This window comes from Pteronotus mesoamericanus, unplaced genomic scaffold (assembly GCF_021234165.1).
Source record: "Pteronotus mesoamericanus isolate MK-2021 breed Mesoamerican mustached bat unplaced genomic scaffold, CSHL_Meso_final contig_101, whole genome shotgun sequence".
NCBI lineage: Eukaryota > Metazoa > Chordata > Mammalia > Chiroptera > Mormoopidae > Pteronotus > Pteronotus mesoamericanus.
This window is the reverse complement of record NW_026555001.1, coordinates 7,205,782-7,225,640: the sequence shown is the minus strand read 5'-3', so window position 1 is coordinate 7,225,640 and position 19,859 is coordinate 7,205,782. Positions and strand designations below refer to the sequence as shown.

The window sequence follows — 19,859 nt, the reverse complement described above, 5'->3', positions numbered from 1 at the left end:
GTGGATCACAACAGGAAATAACATGTCCTCTATTCACAGGGACAAGAATCTTAAAAATGTTTTTTTAAATACAGTTAACATGGTTTTTATAATAGTAGACGGCTGGAGAAATAACATCAGGTCAGCTCCTTGGGGACAACACCGCTTCTCAATCAGGCATCCAGGACCCGCTGCTGTACTTTAGAAACTGGCAAAGGGTCTATTAATGAAAAACAGAACATTCTGTAGCTTGGCAAACTATGTAATTTCTTATGAATTTCAGCTTCCACATTTATAAAACTTGGAATTGTATCAAGATTACGATTATAAAAACTGCTTGCCTTGCCTCATTCATCTTTATATTCTCAGAAGCAAGTGGCACATAACAGATATTCAATCAGTATTTGTTAGTCTATGAGGCTTGTTAGCATTTCCCACCTACATGAAGCAAAATTAAAGAAGGAAATACAGAAACAACAAGGCCTTGGATTTAAAGATTTACCAACTATAAATATAAGTTCTAGGAGAGAAACATTTCCTTTATTTTATTTATTTTTAACTTTTTAATTGAATTTATTGGGGTGACATTGGTTAATAAAATTATATACATTTCAGGTATACAATTATATAACACATTATCTGTATACTGTACTATGTTGTTCACCACCCAAGTCACATACCCTTCCATCATCATTTATCCCCCGCCATGCTCTCTTCTACCTCCCCCCACCCTCCCTTTCCCTCTGGTAATTACCACACTGTTGTCTGTGTGACTCTGAGTTCATTTTTTCTTAACCCCTTCACCTTTTTCTCCCAGCCCCAAAACTACCCTCCCCTCTGACAGCTGTCAGTCTATACTCTATTTATGCATTTACTCCTACTGTTTGTTAATTTATTTTCCTCACTAAATTCCACATATGAGTGAAATCATATGGTATTTGTCTTTCTCTGACTGGCTTGTTTCACTTGGCATAATGCTCTCCAGGTCCACCCATGCTGTCACAAAGGGTAAGAATACATTAGAAGTAATAAACAGTAGAGTGGATGAAGCGAAGGACAGAATCAGCAATTTGGAAGACAAGGTAGCAGAAAATACCCCATCAGAGAAGCAAAAGAAAAAATAATTTTTTAAAATGAGGATACTTTAAGGAACCTTCAGGACAACATGAAGCTTAACAACATCCACATCACAGGGGTACCAGGAGGAAGAGAGAGCAAACAAGGTATCAAGAACCTATTTGAGGAAATAATGACTGAAAACTTCCCTAACATGGTGAAAGAAAAAGATACACAATTCAGAAAGTGCACAAAGTTCCAAACAATATGAACCCAAAGAGACCCACACCAGGACACATCGTAGTTAAAATGGCTAAGAGAAACATGGAATCTAAAAGCAGCAAGAGAAAGACAGTTACCTACAAGGGAACTCTCATAAGACTGTCAGCTGATTTCTTAACAGAATCATTTGAGGCCATAAGGGACTGGCATGAAGTATTCAAAATGATGAAAAGCAAGGACATACAGCCAAGGCTACTCTACTCGGCAAGACTATCACTTAAAATTGAAAGAGAAATAGAGCTTCCAAGACAAGAAAATACTAAAGAAGTTTGTTACCACCAAACTAGTATTAAAAAAACATGTTAAAGGGAGGAGGAGGAGAAAAAACCTGGAACACAGTTTTAAAAACTAAAGTTTATAAAAAAATAAAAAATTTTAAAACCCAAGAACATAGTTATAAAAAAATAAAGTACCTATCAATAATCATGTTCAATGTAAATGCTTTCAATGCTCTAATCAAAAGACATAAGATAGCAGAATAGCTAAGAAAACAAGACCCATATATATATACTGTTTACAAGAGACCCACCTCAGAATAAGATACACACAGACTAAAAGTAAAGGGATGGAAAAAGATATTCCATGCAAATGGAAATTTTAAAAAAAAGCGGGGGGGGGGGGGCTGTGGTAGCAATACTTCTATCAGACAAATTAGACTTCAAAACAAAGGCCATAACAAGGGACAAAGAAGGATAATGCTAAAGGATCAATCCAACAAGAGGATATAATTCTAGTAAACATTTATGTACCCAACATGGGAACACCTAAATATATAAAATAAATCTGGATGGACATAAGGGGAGAGACTGACAGAAAATAGTCATAATGAGATTTTAACACACATTAGTATCGATGAATAGATAGATCTTCCAGACAGAAAACCAGCAAGGAAACAGTGACCCTAAATGACACACCAGATCAGATGGATTTAACTGATATCTTTAGGGCATTTCACCCCAAAGCAGCAGAATATACATACTTTTTAGTCACAGGGAACATTTTCTAGAATAAACCGTATGTTATGACACAAAACAAGTCTCAATAAATTTAAGATTGTGATCATATCAACCATCTTCTCTGACCATAATGGTATGAAACTAGAAGTCGATTACAAGAAAAAATGAAAAACACACAAAGACATGGAGACTAAATAACATGTTGCTCAACAATGAATGGGTTAACAATAAGATTAAGGAAGACGTCAAAACATACCTTGAAACAAATTAAAATGAGAATACAATAACCCAAAATCTGTCAGACACAGAGAAAGCAGTCCTGAAAGGGAACTTCATAGCACTACAGGCCTACGTCAAGAAACGAAAAGAATCTCAAATACACAATCTTTTTTTTTTTTTTTTAATCCTCACCAAAGGATTTTAGTGTGGGGAGGAAGGGGGGGGAGGGAGGGGGAGAGAGAGAGAGAAAGAGAAAGAGAGAGAGAAACATCAATGTGGGAGAGAAACATTGATTGGTTGCTTCTGTACATGCCCTGACCAGGGACTGAACCCTCAACGTAGGTACATGCCCTGACCCGGAATCAAACCTGCAACCTTTTGGTGTACAGGGCAATGCTCCAACAAACTGATTCTTTGAAAAGAAAATTCCCCTTAGAAACACAGACTTCTGGCTGAAGTTCTAAAGTATTGGACATAAAAAGAAAAAAAAAAAAGAAAACCATGGAATCAGGTCTATGCTAGAGAAATTAAAGAAAACTAAATATTCTCTCACAAATGTAAGTTGGTTTAATAGCTAAATGATGTTATCAAGTAAATATGTTAATAATGGCCTTTGACTCTTCAGAAACAGAAAAATTATACAGATTAAAGAATAAATTCTTTATTGGCCTATTACAGACTTGGTCACAGTAAAACTGCTTTCTAGAACTGCAGTAAGATGCGAGCTAGAAACACAGGCTTAAAACTTAAAAAGGTTACCCAGAAAAGTGGCACCATATGAAGACAGAGAAGGGAAAATCAGAATATTGCAGATATTTTAAGAATGCACTTAAATTGCCTGGAACACAATTTTTAAAAAATCTTTTAAAATCATTAATATGAGGAAGACTGAAATACCAAAGAGAAAAAAATAAACAAAAAGGGTAAGGGACATAATGGGCACTTTCACCTTACAATTGAGACATGTTTACTAAATTTTAAATAAAAACAGAAGGAGGCAAAAAATTTACTACACAAATTAGGTCTCAAAAGTTCTGTTATAAAATGTTTAACTAATCACTACCTGGCATCCTCTCCTTTGATGGGAGGGGGAATTTTAAAAAAGCAAATGGAAGGGGGAAGAGAGAAAAAGAGACCCTATATATTTTTAAATATTCTTTTGATTACAATACATGAATCCACTACAGAATAAAGACAAAACTATAGCGATTTTATTACCCTGACAAAATCATTCTTAACATTTTGTTATAGTTTCCCCTGAACTTCTTTCCTATGCATCTAGTTTTTAGGTATAAACGTACCAAATAGTGAACCTAGTGATTCACCTGTTTAATATTAGCAGTTTCAATGTAATCTTTATAATTACACATCACAAAATAAGAAACAGGTAGAGAAAGGTTCTAAATTTTTTTTTCTTTTACTGATTCTAGAGAAAGGGGGAGTGAAGGAGAAAGAGAGGGAGAGAAACATTAATGTGAGAGAGAAGGATTTATCGGCTGCCTCTTGTGTACCCCGACTGGGGACAGAACTCACAACCCAGGCATGTGCCCTGACCCAGAATTGAACCGGCAACCTTTTGGTTTGCAGGATGATACCCAACCAACTGAGACATACTGGCCATGGCAAAAAAGGTTCTATAAACACTACATTTTGAAGGAAAACACTTGTTTTTCATTGGAGGTTATTCAAGGTTCTTTCGGCTTTCATAGCAGTCATTTATTCAATATCATTTCATACAACTGAAATGCCTATTATTCATATTTATGTCAACTAAGCTCTTAATTATACACTCATGTTCCAATCATTTCATGACTTTTCTATCCATATAACGGCCAATCCTGATGGCAGAATAATGTATTGTGCAAGGTAACTGAGTATCATTGATATACAGAACACTTTACCATGGACCAAATATAGAGTCTAAAAATGAACAGGCCACCCAAAGTAACTCAAATTACTCACCAACTTAAACATCTAGTTCTATTTCTTTAATGCCAACGTTTGGTCATGGTCATAATTAACATCAAAGTTCCTGACTATATTTGCTCATCAACTTGTTTTTCTGACATTGCTTCAGTGTTTCTTGGCTATAAGAAAGTAACTTTAAATGCCCTAAATATATAAGAACAAAAGAAAAATAAATCCAAAATAACCATCTATTTATAACTCCATGGGACAATGCATCACTTAGAAGGTCCTCATAGTGAATGGAGTTAGTCTAGAGCGAACAGGCAAGTCTAAAGAGGGTCAAAGGAGTCTACTTCAGTATACGTGTAACTCTCCAGACAGACTTAACTTCCAAGATCCTCTCCAAATGACTAAACAGTGACATGGTCATCTCAGTGATATTTCAAGAAAGGGGCTTTTCTTATGTCCATGTAGATTCCCAATTTGTACCTTCAAGGAAAACATGTAACAGTCAGTGATTTCTGAGGTACACAAGTTGAGGACAACAGGTTTGCCAAGTCATCTACCTCTCAATGAAGTTACTAAAGAAAGAAAAAAGATGCCATGATGGAAGATATCACCTAAAACAACTCCTACTCCTTTGAAGCAATGATTCCTTTCTGTTGACATCTCTGCTCGCTCACTCACCATCTAGCTATGCATCATCCCCTTCAATACTCAGAAACTTCACGTAAATTTTTGTGAAACTGAAGCAATCAAACTATCTCAGCAAATATATTGAAATTTCTCTCCCATTTAAATAGTTTGACTTAGTCTGTGTCACTGAGGCCTAAAACAAAAACCCCAAACATATTCATCAAGGAAAAAATAAAAATCAACTCTAGATTATCTATACTAAGAAGAGAATAACAACCTTACTACAAAAGGCTTACTACAAAAATAATTTAGAAAGAATTTTTAAGTGTCTATTTTTGGTAGCAGATTCACTTTTCTAATGTTTTCACTTAAGTCAATATTCTCCAGCACACACCAGTTTTGGTAAGAGAAAGAAGGAGGCTGAGTGAATATGAAACACAAGGGGAACATAGACTAGAATAAAACACTGACTGCTCGTGATCTACATAAGAACTCACAGAAACATGTGGCTAAGCAAACAATGCTTACCACCTTTCATCTACCCACTTTTAGTTGTCAACTCCTAAATATTCCAAAATAATTTTTTTAAAAATCAGTATTTAAGTACCACTAACCACTTAAAATTCTGAATTTGAAAGGTGTAATCAACTCATTGGTTTAAAGCAGTGTTTAAGAAGGAATCATGGACTCAAATGAAAATCATGTGAAAGAATCAATAATCCACTTTACACACAACCTGGTTGGGGAGTAAGAGGTGATAATGGCCATAGAAATACATCCTTGAATCATCCCAGAACATTTAAAAACAAAGAAATACAGTGATATACAAATGTGACATATACAATGGTTAAACATCAAGCCAGTGGCAACCAAGAAAGGCTTGTTCTACCATATTGTTTTCAATCTGTATGAAGTACTTATTGTCCTTACCATATTGTCCCAAATTTTTCCAGAGCCTCTACAAGGTCTGCTTCCACCACAGATTCACAGAGTCCTCGAACATGGACAACAGGTGAAACAGAAACTTTATGATGACTTCCACCTGCCTCCTAGAAAGAGAAAATAATTTGTAATTAGAACTTTAAAATTCCAAATTGCATCTTTTAGTAAATTCAACTCTGCTGTTAAAAGCAAACAAACAAACAAAAAAAGTGCAATTCACAAGTTAGTAAATAGGACCTAAGAGTAAAATCAATAGTTATATGCTTGGCATGAAAATTTTGATTTCTTAAAAAGGAGCATTCTTAAGACTTCTGGTCAAGATGGGGGCGTAGTAAACGTGGATTGCCTCCTCACAAAACCACAGCAAATATTACAACTAGATTTCTGAACTAGAAAACAACTATCACCCAGAATCATCAGAAAATTACGCTACATGGAAATCCAACAACCAAAAAATTAAAGAAATCACCCTCATACACAAGAGTAGGAGGAGCAGAGATGCACAGGCATGGAACATGCAGTCCCATATTCATATGTGGTAGGTAAAAATCAAGAGGGATACCAGCCCCACACCAGACCACCCAGCCAGGAAGAGAAGTCCCCATAACTTCCGGCTTTGAAAACCAGTGGGGTTTGGGGCAGCGGAAGAAACTGTGGGATTCTCAGGTGTCCCCTCTTAAAGGGCTCACAATGGACTCAGAATTTACACAGACTTACTCCTCCTGTGCTCCACAACTGGGGCAGCAGCTGGAAGGACACAGTGGCACACAAGGAGAAACTCGTGTGTGGCCTCAGGGTAAGTGCTGGAGGACAGCTTCCTCCCAGACAAAATGGCAGAGGCCATCGTCCCCTTTCTGAGCCATTCTCCACAAAGAGCCACAGAGTGGTGACACCATATCTGAGAATCCATCAACCTGGGTCACACGGATTGCCCCATCCTGGTGATTACCTAAGGCTTTGCCTCATCCAACTTACCGATGCACTTTTCTAAAACAGGCCATACTACTAAGGGAGTAAAAGCAGCTCTACCTAATACATAGAAAGAAACACAGGGATGCTGCCAAAATGAGGTGACAAAGAAGTGTGGCCAAAATGAAGAAAAAAAACCCAGAAAAAAAGAACTAAACAAAATGGAGATAATCAATCTATCAGATGCAGAGTTCAAAACACTGGTTATTAGGATGTCTGAGGAACTCACTGGGCACTTCAACAGCATAAAAAAAGACCCAGGCAGAAACGAAGTTTACACTAAGTGAAGTAAAGAAAAATTTACAGGGAATCAACAGTGGGAGTGGGATGAAGCCAAGAATCAAATCAGTGATTTGGAACATTAGGAAGAAAAAAACATTCAATCAGAACTGCAAGAAGTAAAAAGAATTCAAAAAAACAAGGACAGGCTAAGAAACCTCTGTGACAACATCAAAAGTTACCAATATTCGAATCATAGGGGTACTGGAAGGAAAGGAGCAAGAAATAGAAAACATATTTGAAAAAATAATGAAAGAGAACCTCCCTAATTTGGTGAAGGAAATACACACATAAGCCCAGGAAACACAGAAAGTCTCAACAAGATGGACACAAAGAGGACCACACCAAGACACATCATAATTAAAATGCCAAAGGTTAAAAATAAAGAGAGAATCTTAAAAGCAGCAAGAGAAAAGCAGAGAGTTACCTACAAAGGAGTTCCCATAAGACTGTCAGCTGATTTCTCAAAAGAAATTTTGCAGCCGAGAAGGGACTGGCAAGAAGTGTTCAAAGTGATGAACAGCAAGGACCTACACCCTATATTACTCTATCCAGCAAAGGTATCATTTAGAAATGAAGGGCAAATAAAGTAATTCCCAGACAAGGAAAAGCTAAAGGAGTTCATTATCACCACACCATTATTATAAGGAATGTTAAAGGGACTTAAGATAAAGAAGATCAAAATTATGAACATTAAAATGGCAATAAACTCACAACTATCAACAACTGAATCTAAAAAACAAGCAGAACAGACTCAGAACCATAAATATGGAGATCATTTGGAGGGTCATGAACTAGGAGGGGAAAGGGGGAAAATGGAGGAAAAGGTGCAGCGATTAACAAGTACAAATTGGGCCCGGGCTGGTGTGGCTCAGTGGATTGAGTGCCAGCCTGCAAATGAAAGGGTTGCTGGTTCAATTCCCAATCAGGGCACATGCCCATGTTGTCGGTGGAGCCCCTGATTAGGGACATGCAGGTGGCAACCACACAATGATGTTTCTCCCCTGCTCTTTCTCTCTCCCTTTCCCTCTAAAAAATTAAATAAGTAAAATCTTAAAAAAAAAAAAAAAAAAGGAAGTACAAATTGGTACGTACAGAATAGACAGGAGATGTTAACAGTATAGGAAAATAGAGGAGCCAAAAAACTTACATGCATGACCCATGGACATGAACTAAGGGGGGAGACTGCTGGAGGGAACTGAGGGCACCAGGTGGAGAGGGGTCAGAGTGGGAAAAATCAGGACAACTGTAATAGCATCATCAATTAAATAGTGAGCAGGAGGGAGATTTCAGGGCTCAGGCTAATAGAATAACTGACTGAGAGGAAACCTGTATCAAAAATGTAATCTAACGAGACACTTTGTCAATCTAATTTTCTAAATTGTATAGTTTTATAACTTAATATACTAAGTTTTTCATAAAGGATTACAATCACTTCTTAAAATTGCTTTAGTGACTCCCCTCCCTAAAACTTTCTTCACCCTACGGAACTTCTCCTGCAGTCTTCACAGTGATAGGCTTCTCTCTTCAGGTGCTGGACATAGTTACGTAGGCACTTAATAACTTGAATGTGAAACCCCAAAGATGTGTGAGCTCTAAGAGCTGTAAAAGAGTGGGGCTGTTTTTCCGCTGCCTTAATAAAGAAATTGGCAAAAGGCTTATACCTTAATACACTTTAGATATGTATGTATGATCATTGTTTTATACAAAAATGCCCGGGGTAAAAATAAATGATGTTAATGTGTTAGGAGTCGAGCTCAAAATGTAGTTGTCCCACTGTCCTTGAAGTGATCGTGTCCATACTAAATATATGAAAAGGCAGTGCTTAATAAAAGCAAGCAGAGCAAAAAAAAATAAATACAAATAAATAAATAAAAAGGTGCGTTCTTTCTCAGAGGTGAAAGTAAGTTATTTAATAACCTATTTCAACTTCAAGAAAATCTTATAAACAACATTAGCAGGTAACACAAAGCATGCTAAGATCAGAAATACATTTTATACTCATAATCTCATAATTTAACCCCCATAAAATCAAAATCTCAAGTAGTCCAAATGAACAAAAAGTCCTAGTTTAAAATTTTTCTTTAAAATAAAGATTATATACTTTATTTTTTCTGTAATATAGTAGATTTATATCACCTTTTATCCTGTTTAATTGGTTACCTCACCCCACCATAATTTGAAGTCACTCAGCAGTACACTTGACAACTTAAATTTATACAAGGGGCTATGTAGGAGAATTACTTTGAAAATTAAAATAGCTCTTTCATTTACTTATCAAGTTCTATTAAGACAAAGATTTGTATTCACAGCTAGCTGCTGGGTACCTCTCTTGCATCACTTCAGAAATAACTTCATATACACATATAGATAGATAAGATAGATATAGATATGTATCCCAAAAAATATATTAAATGGAAGTTTTTTTCAGGGGTCCTACAGACTAATCTAAAAGCACCATTAAAACTTAAGAATCATTTTAAGAAAATTAAACCCCTTTGTAGCTATTCGAAAAAACTCACCAATTTTTTTCATTATAAAGACTGTTAGAAAAATATAATAAACATAATGCTCTGCCAATAAAAAATTATGCCAGAATTTAAAGAACTGATTTGAATATATAAAGTAACCACGGGACTATGCTCATGTCAGAGCCAACAAATAATTCCAGTGCTCTGCAAATACTACTTTAATCCTTGGAGTTTCATTTGAATTGCTTAGGTTTAGTTTCTTCTATGTTTACATGTCACTGAATTTCAAACAAATCATTCTGATTGTTCCATATGTAACCAGGTTTCTCTTAGCAACCTTAACAAATAAGACCCTGCCTCCATGAAGTCAACAACCAAATGTGTATTATCACCACTAAGCTCTTAAATATAACCAGACAACAATAATGCAGGAAGAGGGCTAAGCAACACCTTAAAACCTACATATAAACAAACATTTAAAGTATAAATAACAAGTTTTACTCTAAGACAATACTAAGCTGCAAAAAATAAGACAGTCATCTCCACTGATCCTTAGAAATTAGCTGGTAAAGGTAAAAGTGCAAGAGAAAGCTATACTGGCCTTGACTCTTCAGAAAGTTAATATCAAAAAACAGTGAAAGATTTCAGATTGAGACTAAAGATAGACAGCAACCAAATGCAATATGTGAGCCTTCATTTTACAATAAATAGAAACTGCTATAAAAGACATCTTAGGGGCAAACTGGAGAATTTAAGTAGGCAGGATATTAGATTATATAATGGAATTATTGTCTTGGATGTCATAATAGTAATGGTATAGGTAAGGATATCTCTAATTCCTAGGAATAGCTGGGATATTTAAGGATAATTGTGATGTCTGTAAGTTACTTTCAAACACTTTAGGGGAAAAAATGTATGTATATAAACAGATATAGACAGAGATAAAAATCCCAAATAACGAAATGTCAAAGATAGAATATGTAATTGAACATGTTACATAATAAAAAATGGGAGAAATGTTTTATTATATAATAATAAAGACCTACAAAGCAGAATGAAGAACATTATAACTTACCACCCAGTCTAAGAAATGAAACTACCAATCAGTTGAACACATCTCCTCTTCCTACCTCCCTTCCCATCATGGATAACCACTATCTTGTACATAGTTCTAAAGAATGATTTTTATTCAAATTGGTCTTCTCACAAAAAAAATCGATTACAGGGCCAATTCTATTATTTAGTTATATTTACAAATGAAAGACATCGAGACTCAAGTCATTCTGTAAAAGCTGGAAAATATTAAATACTATGAATATGGTATTTAGGAGAAGATGGATTATCTCAACCTCAAGTGAGAAAACAACATATTCTATGCCCCTTGTATCTCCTTCATTCCTATTCAATGAACTTGCTATTCATCAGTTTACCTGCTTGATATTTATGTCTCCTTTTCTTGACCTTAAAAATTCCTTATCCTTTCTGCAATTTAAAAAGAAAAACAAAACCCTAGAGTTGTTTCCAAATATAAACATATATTAAAGATATCTTTTCAAACTCTATTTTTACCTCCCCCATTACCCGCCAAATTACTTTTCTTAGATCATTATTTTCTTGGGGAAAAGGCAAAGCCACGGAACCACCACCAGGTCGGGTGCTGGTCCTCCCCGCCCATCAAGCCGCCAGACCGCTGAGCCCACAGCCACCACAGCTTCGCCAAGGCAGTGCAGGGGGACATGGGCGGAGTTTCCTGAAGCGCCAGACCTGCGTAGTGCCCCACGCGGGGATGCGTAAACATGAACAAGAATCTGATTCCTCTTAGGAACCCAAACCAACCCTTTAACCTTATGAAAGGCAAGCAGGAGGTGATCCGAGGCTGGAAAGATGGGGTTGCCCAGCTGACTATGAGTCGGAGAGCCAAACTATCTCCCCAGACTGTGCCTATGGTGCTACTGGGTACCCAGGTAACATCCCACCTAAAAGCCACTCTCCTCTTTGACGGGGAGTTTCTAAAACTGGAATGACAGGAAGGGCCTACTCCCGGAGCCCCTTCTTCTTGGATGTGCCAGAGGAATGTGCCTCCTGAATCCCTATGGAGCTTTTCCTGATGTTCCACTACTCTGTACATCTGTCCCGACAGAATGTGTTGTCATCCAGTTTTGCTCTTCCCATTTCTCTTTGTATGCGTGTTGACCTAAACTATATGCCATAAACCTCAAACTACTTTTTTTATTTTGCTTTCCTTTTAGGGTGAAGATTCAGTTTCAGTCTTTTGGATCTAGGTTTCCAATTAAGTATTAGTCAAGTATTTACAGCACAAATAATGGTTACTTTCAGACTAGGAATTGGTATGTGTGTAGGGGCAGAGGGAAGGGTACAAGAATCTTTATTTTTATTTTTTGGATGAAATTTTTTACCTATTATAAACATTCTTGCTGCTGCGCTACAAAGCTATAGAAGATCTGAGGTGCTGCTGAGGGTCGAATTATCTCCAAGTTGAGAGATGTCTTTGGGTTGGATTAAGAGCCCTATCCAAAACTGAAGTGGGGAGGGGGAGAGCCCTTGCCTCAACTACCCTATCCCACTCTCCCCTTAAACCCTCTGCCTTTTAAAAGCAAACCATTTTCACTGTGATGTTGGGCACTACAGGTACCTGGCCCTGGGCCGGCAGGAACCTCTGAAGCCTTCTTTGCGGCTTGGCTCCCCACCCACCCCGCATCCCGCATCCTGCGTCCTGGGAGTTTTTTCTAAGATATTCAGGACTTTTATAATCTCGTAGCTTTCCAGGCTCCACTTCCTAAATTTTAAGAACTTAAATGAAAAGATAAAATTGAAGGTGTTGTTTGTACCCAGCCACGGTGACAAATCCTTGAGGGTTACCTTAAATGATGCTAGTCATCACAGCTGCAGCATCTCCTGTTGTTTGATACTTAGTTCCCCCTGCCGATCTCAGTTTCTCGGTTTTTCCTTCCCCTCCTCTCACTCCTTGACTGCCCTGTGGACTGATTTGATGAGAGAAATTACTGCTGCCTAACCCCCAACCCCCAACCCCAGCACTACAAATGAGCTGCAAGTTTCGTTATTGCAATGAAAGTGCATTACGCTGACTTTTCTGGGGGGGGGGGGAAGTTTTCTTCTATTTCTACTTATACTGTATACTGGTGACAAAAAATCTTAAGTCATTTAGGTAAAGCTACTTTTCTCGACCTTAAAATTGCCTCTTTGAAGCATCATACTATGCATTTAATTCCTAAATTCGTTAATCAATCAGTAGTGTTTACCCCATTCATATATTAATACTTCAATCACATTGTCTCCAGCTTAATTAATTTTTAAAAACTCTTTCTCATACAAAAGCCCACATTTCTTTCCATTCCAAGTGTTTAGTTGTCTAGGCTCTCTCCTGGCCTATTTATATCTAGAAACAATATTCCAAGTTAAGTACCTAGCAAATGAAAGTATGCCTGCAATTTATGTATGTATTTTTCTTTTTTAATTACTCAATCCTTTCTTTAGGCAAGCTGGATCAATTATGGAGCCATTATTTGGTCCCCATGGCAGGCTACAGACTAGCCTAGTCATAACCATTCCAAACTCTCTGTCTCTCAAAGGCAATCTCAAGGACAAACTCTAATAATACCAATCTTAAGTGCTGATTTTGACAACTGCAGATTGAAGACCAAGCTCTATTAAAAGGGAAGCTTCAATCTAAGAGGAATAAGCAGGACCCATTAACATCTCTTCATACAGAAAAGCAATAATTTAACTGTAAACTCACAAAGGCCAGGCACAAGGTCCTTAGGCTTTTTTGTTTCCCAACATCCCTATGCACATGTGCTCAAGAGCCAATGAACTCTCTTTCATGGCCTCCTACAACAAGATTAAGACCAACCTCAAATTAAATAATTCATCTGCCAACTCCAGACACAAAGATGCACAGCCTCTCCTTAAACACCTCCAATGACAGGAAACACACTACCTGCTGAGACAATCCACTGTATTTTTAGAAAACTCTTCATAATATTGCATCCATTTCTGTCTCTGTAGATTCCTATCCAAAATGGTGTCTAGAGTCAGATCAACCTTTGAATCTCTGGACACTTACTGGCTCAGTGATCTTAGGCTAGTTACTTAACCTTTCTGAGTTTCACTATTTAAAAAAAAGAAAAAGAACAGAACAATATCCTCACCATGTAAGATTATAATAAATAAACAAAAAATATAAAATGCCCAGCAGTGCTAGTTATTGAATAAAGTTTCAATATTAGTTGGCACCCCTACTGTTATTCTTTCTACATAACCTTCAATTACTTAGAGTGATTCCTTTTTTTATAGCCTTTTTTTTTTTTTAAGATTTTGTTTATTTATTTTTAGAGAGAGGGAGAGGGAGAAAGAGAGGGAGAGAAACATCAATGTGTGGTTGCCTCTTGTGAACCCTCTACTGGGTACCTAGCCCACAGCCCAGGCATGTGCCCTGACTGGGAATCAAACTGGCAACACCCTTTGCTTCACAGTCTGGCGCTCAATCCACTGAGCCACACCAGCCAGGACTACTTATAATGATTTCTTAAATCACACCTTTAAGTTTACACTTCAGGTTAAATATCCTCCCAGGTTCTTCTACCACTCCCCGTATGATGTGATTTTTAAGTGCCCTCTCCATTCTGATAATTTTTCTCTGGATACATTAGAATTTTTAATGTAGTATCAAGAAAGAAGTAGAGCACCTCCAGATACTTAATATTATCCCTTCTTTGACTTTGGAGACTTCATACAGATCAAGAAAAAAATACTTTGAAGGGGCACCTGTAAATATTTTTTAGCTCACACTGGTTAAGAGTTTAAATACATTTTTTTCTTACTAAACAATCACATCTCTTTACTTGGTCTTTTTCTTTTTTAAGAGAAACACTACAACAGACCAAAAAATGGGAGCCACTTTAATACACCTATCCAAAGTTTTTAGGTATATTTGATCACCTAACAGAGCAAAGATTTAAAAAAAAAGAACAGCCATATGATTCAAATAACTTTTTTAAAAATAATTTTTTTCTCATGTACTATAAATCCTTTGATTTTGTCTTCTCAGAACTCCTTCCCACTTCTGCATAAACACAACAAAAAAAAAAGGAAAAGAAAAAAACCTCTTCAATGCATATTATATTGGCATTCTCAGTCCCACGTCATGCCTCCCCAAGTTCAGAGATGGCACGCTGATTAGCTGGGGAAACGAAGTGAGAGGTAAAAAAGTGGTTGACAGGAGGAGATAAATGGGCACTGGGGAACTGAGAATGTCGTCTTTACTGGCTAAGTTTTAAAATAGAACCGAAACATGGAAAGAGACAGAATCAAGGCCCTATGACATAATCTAAATCCCTGGGTCCGGCCATGCCCAAAACTAGAGCCACAACCTGGCCTTCTCAGTTATATGGGCCAACAGATCCCCTACCCCTGCCCCCTTTTAGTTTTGCTTAAGTTCATCTAAGTTGTTGCTGTGACTGCAACTGCAAGCTTTGAAAATCATATTCAATTTCACAGAAAAAAAAGAAACTAAATGATGTAGACTCATTGATTTTTAGATACAGAATTTTTCTTTCTTTTTTTTTTTTAAACTATTATATCACTGAGAAGTAACTGCACCTGGCATATTAGGTAGGGGTTCAAGAATTATTTTTTTAATGAGTTATGAGATCACAGTGATCATCTATTCTAACCATCTCACGTGACAGGTGGCAGATGGAGTGCCCAAGCACACTGACAGCAGAGCCGAGGCACTTGCCCTGCTTGGGCTCACGGCTCTATTAACAGCTCTTTTCACTTTATTTCTCACACGGAAGAATAAAACCAAAAGATGGTAATACCTACGGCTTTTCATTTCTTTCCCAAAAGTAGGACTGAAAATCCTCACTCACTGCAGCAGCTGCGCTAAAGGCGATTTTTTCTGCTATAGAAGCCTGAAGGATCTGGCACTTACCTCCAGGGCACACATGCTTGAGACGTTCTGCTCCCCAGAGTACAGTTACTACGCGCCCTGTCATGGTCTCTAAACTTTTCCTGTGGGAGATAAGCTGACAAAGTGACCTCATCCAATCTCCCACATTCATCCAATCAACTATCATACTATTCCTATCATCACTGTAATTTTAGATCATTAAAGTATGATAGGGTGTCTCAAATTCGAACTAGAGTCTCTACATAATATCCTATTATTTAGAAATCCTAGGATCTACATTTTCATCTTCACATTTTGCCATCTTAAAAGTCTATTGAATAAACATTGAAACATAAATTTTCTCATCAGCAAACCACGTTAATCATCTTTAATTTCCTGTTAACTAACAGAATAGAGTTAAAGAAAAACTTGTAAGTCTCCAAAAGAAATTAGTACTCCAAAAATTTTTATTGATACCAGCCTTTGTAAAAACCGATCTTTTCTAGGTAACCTCCCATTTCAATTTCTCAATTACTTTTGCAAAGTGGAGCCCCAATATTTGGAAGTCAAACTGCTTTCTTAAAAGTAAGCAGGTACAGAAATTTATAATTAATATAATTTTTTAAAGATTTTATTTATTTATTTTTAGACAGGGGGAAGGGAGGGAGAGAACATCGTGTGGTTGTCTCTCAAGTGGCCCCTATTGGGGATCTGGCCTGCAACCCAGGCATGTGCTCTGACTGGGAATCAAACCAGTGAGCACTTGGTTCATAGGCAGGCACTCAATCCACTGAGCCACACCATCCAGGGCACAATTAATATAATTTTGAAGGTCATGCCTGCTAAACTTAAGAACAACACTTACTCCGAAGAATAAAGTAACTGTGTAATATACAGCACAAACCTCCAGAATCCAGCTTTGTTCAACAATGTATCCCAATGAATCTAAACTACTCAGGGAATTTTTGCTCTTCAAAATAAGCACTGTAAGACACGAATTTGAAAGATGGCTTATTTCTTATGTCCAAACTATTTAAATCATTTCTCTTTGTACCTTAAAACATCATCATCATTCACAATGACCAATTCATCCTTAAATAAGGAGCATCTGTAGAAACACTATTGTTCTTAAATATGTACTCACTTTCCTCTTTATATCTAGTTTATATATTAGTAAAGCACTCATAAAAATAATTACAAAAGGCTAAACAATGTTAATCTTTGAAAGTCTTACTTTGCACTTTACAAACTTCCAACTATATTTGAAGACTGCCCATCATTGTAACCTAATCTGCATTTTACTTTTAACAGTTTGAACACAAAGGTACTTCTTCTCCAGCTGGTCTGAAGGACCACTAGGGCTCAGCCAAACCCTTTTCAGTTCCATGAATTACCATAGCTCTAGACGATGATGCACTGCACAGTAAACTTCAATCCAAAAAATTCCTATCCTAATAGAATTTTCCTATGTACTGGTTTCCACAGGTGCAATTTCAAAAGTACCAAAAATTACATCAAGAAAATTGTTTAAAAATAGGAAAAATGGGCATTCATTAGATTTCGCAGTGCAATATGGGTTCTACTGTTAAATAAAAGCAATTCACCCTCACTTAAGAATCATTAACAGCAGCAGTAAGATAAAACAAAAATTTGAATTTATAACTGAACCTGCATACATTAGTTCCTGCCTGAATAATTTAAAAGCTGCATCACATTAATCACTAAACTACAACTTCAGATATGGAAGGCATGTAGTTGAACTTCCACATTTTACAGACCAAGAGAAAGCAGCACAGGTAACTGACTTTCTTAAGGTCACATAAATATCATGCCAGCTTCGATTTCTGACTCTCCCTAAGTCCTGCCTGGTGCTATTTCCACTGCTCGATACAAATCACTCTGGTTACATTAATTATGTATTATTTTCTTCCCAACATCCTACACTACTGGCTTAATGTTTAACTTTTTGTTTTTTTAATAAACTAAGTGTCTTTCATTTCGTGATGCTGCACAAAAACTCAAGCAAGACTTTTGGCAAAAGAAACGCACTGATCCAATGCATCTTATATTACTGCTTCCAACTTCCACAATGGAAATGGCTTTGGGCATTTTCTTTAAAGAAGAAAATGTACTTTCTTTATTTACACTTCGCAAGTTACATTTTGAATATCCCAAATCGCCAGGCACAAAAATTAATGTACTATCTAGCCATAAGGAAGATATTTTATTCATGGAAAGAAAGAGTTCCTTTTTAAAATGTGTTACCACCTTACCTGTCACATTACTGTATCTGTAAACTCTAACAGAAGTTTGGGGACTACTAATCAGGTTTTTCTTTTCACATAAAAATTCAAACAATATCTAAAGGACTTCTAATTTGCTTCTTAGCAAAGGTGAAAACCACTTTAACTTAATAACATATGTGTACAATTTCATAAGTTTCCAGTAAAGTTTGCTTTTAAAAAAATCACAATTAAGAAAAGGGAAAAACAAAAAGGCAAAAAAAATGAAAAATGAAATCACAATTAAAATGTGTCAAATGTTTAAAGAACATCTAAGTTATTAATACAGCTTAATGCACCAAAATAGGGCAAAAACTTCTTCTTTGCTTGTTTCCTTAAAGTCTCCATCCAACTGAAGCTAAGTTACTGTTTGCTGTGGATAAAACGATTTTCATATTCCTTTTACCTCCACCTAACATTTTTGATGAGAGAAACAAGAATCTAGGAACGTGTGTTTAATGCTGTCCTGGGTTCAGTTCCTCCTGTAGTGGGGCCAATCTGGAAAAGAACTGTCAATGAAAACCTGAAGTGATTTTAAGATTTGTTTTATTTGAAAGTAGGAATGTCTAACACTTACCAATACAATTTTTTAAACCGAAGAGCTAAAAACTGTATTAAGTAATAATCTTATAACTGGGTAGGTAAAGCATGCACGCCCTACCGGCCAAGAGTAAACATTTTTAAGTTAAACCTTCAGGGGAACTAGGGTGTGAGCGCCAAAACGTAATCAATCGTTTGGTTGAGACTCTCCACCCGACCTAGGCGAAGCGTCCTCGGCTCAACAGAGGTAACCATCCTGTGGCCGCGACCAGCAGGCGGATGCTGGGGGAAGAGGGGCTGAAAGGAGCGAACGGGTCGTCCAGACGCCGGCCAGCAGTCCGAAGAGTTAAACTAACAAAGAGCTCATCGCGCACCAAAGGCCCCCCACTCCGCCCCCGGATCCCAAGTAACGCCTCCCCACCGCCCCCTCCCGCGACCCTCTCCAAGTTCAGGGACGGCAGCCGACTCGCGCCAGGGCCTGCGGCCAGGCCAGGGCCTGATTCGCGATCGGGATGCGGAAAACAGGTAGGGCAAGTAACAAGAACCCAAAGAGAAGAGCCGGAGCTTCCCGACCCAGTCGGCGCAGCAGTAAAGGGAAATGAGGCGGGAGGGAGGCCCGGAGCCGAGTCCCCGCCACCGGGCCCTGCTTCCCGGGGAGCCCCCAGGCACAGTGGACAGGGCGCCGCGCTTTGTTACCGGCTGTGAGAAGCTCCGGCCGCCGCCGCCGCCGCCATCGCCCCCGCCCCGGGGCGTCGCTTCCCGGCGGTTTTCGCCTTCCTCGGCCGAGTAGTCGATCTCCCCCTCCTCGGTCTTGAGGCGCTTGGCCTGGCTCTCATACTCCCGATCCTCCTCGTACGTCTCCCTGGGGGAGGATGAGGAGGAGGACATGGCGGCGGCCGGAGGGACAGGCGGGCAGGCGGGTGGGGGTGGCTGCGTGGTGCGGGCCTCGGACCGCCGGTCAGTCCCCGCCGCGGGCAGTGCGTCCTCAACGAGGTCTGCGCGGCCGGGTCGTCCTCCGGGGCGGCGCGCGCAGGAGCCGAGTGCGTACGGAGAGCGCCCGGGGAGGAGGCTCCCGAGCGGCCGCTCCCTGGTACTAAGGAGCCAACATTCAGCCTGTCCTCGCTCCTCCGTCTCCGCTCCCAGCCCCGGGGAGTGAATCTTAAGGATGGGACGAGACCGTGGCTTCCGGTCTTCCCTCCTCCCCGGATCCGCTGCCCGCCGCCCAGGCCGAGCCTCCGCCCCCGCCTTTGCTGTGACCGCTTAGGATCAAATCCAGCCGCAGCCCTCGGGAAGCGCTTCCCCGCCCACCCCAACCTGGGTCTCGCTCCCTATTGGCAGGGGAAAAAGTCGACCAGGCTTCCAATTGGCTCGAAGGGCCGTTGGTCAAAAACCCCCACGGCTTGCATGG

At 38.6% G+C, this 19,859-nt stretch overlaps 1 protein-coding gene across 2 annotated transcripts in view; it reads right to left on the bottom strand.

The window, feature by feature from the left end:
• The window catches only part of HNRNPLL (heterogeneous nuclear ribonucleoprotein L like), a 42,567-nt gene extending 22,913 nt beyond the window's left edge, over nucleotides 1-19,654 (bottom strand). For both annotated transcript variants that reach the window (XM_054567632.1, XM_054567641.1), the window contains exons 1-2: nucleotides 19,148-19,654; nucleotides 5,967-6,085 (exon numbers count right to left, since the gene is read on the bottom strand). In XM_054567632.1, coding sequence (XP_054423607.1) covers nucleotides 5,967-6,085; nucleotides 19,148-19,339 — 311 coding nt within the window. In that variant the 5' untranslated portion in view covers nucleotides 19,340-19,654. The remainder of the gene's footprint in view (nucleotides 1-5,966; nucleotides 6,086-19,147) is intronic.
• Nucleotides 19,655-19,859: the final 205 nt, after the last annotated feature.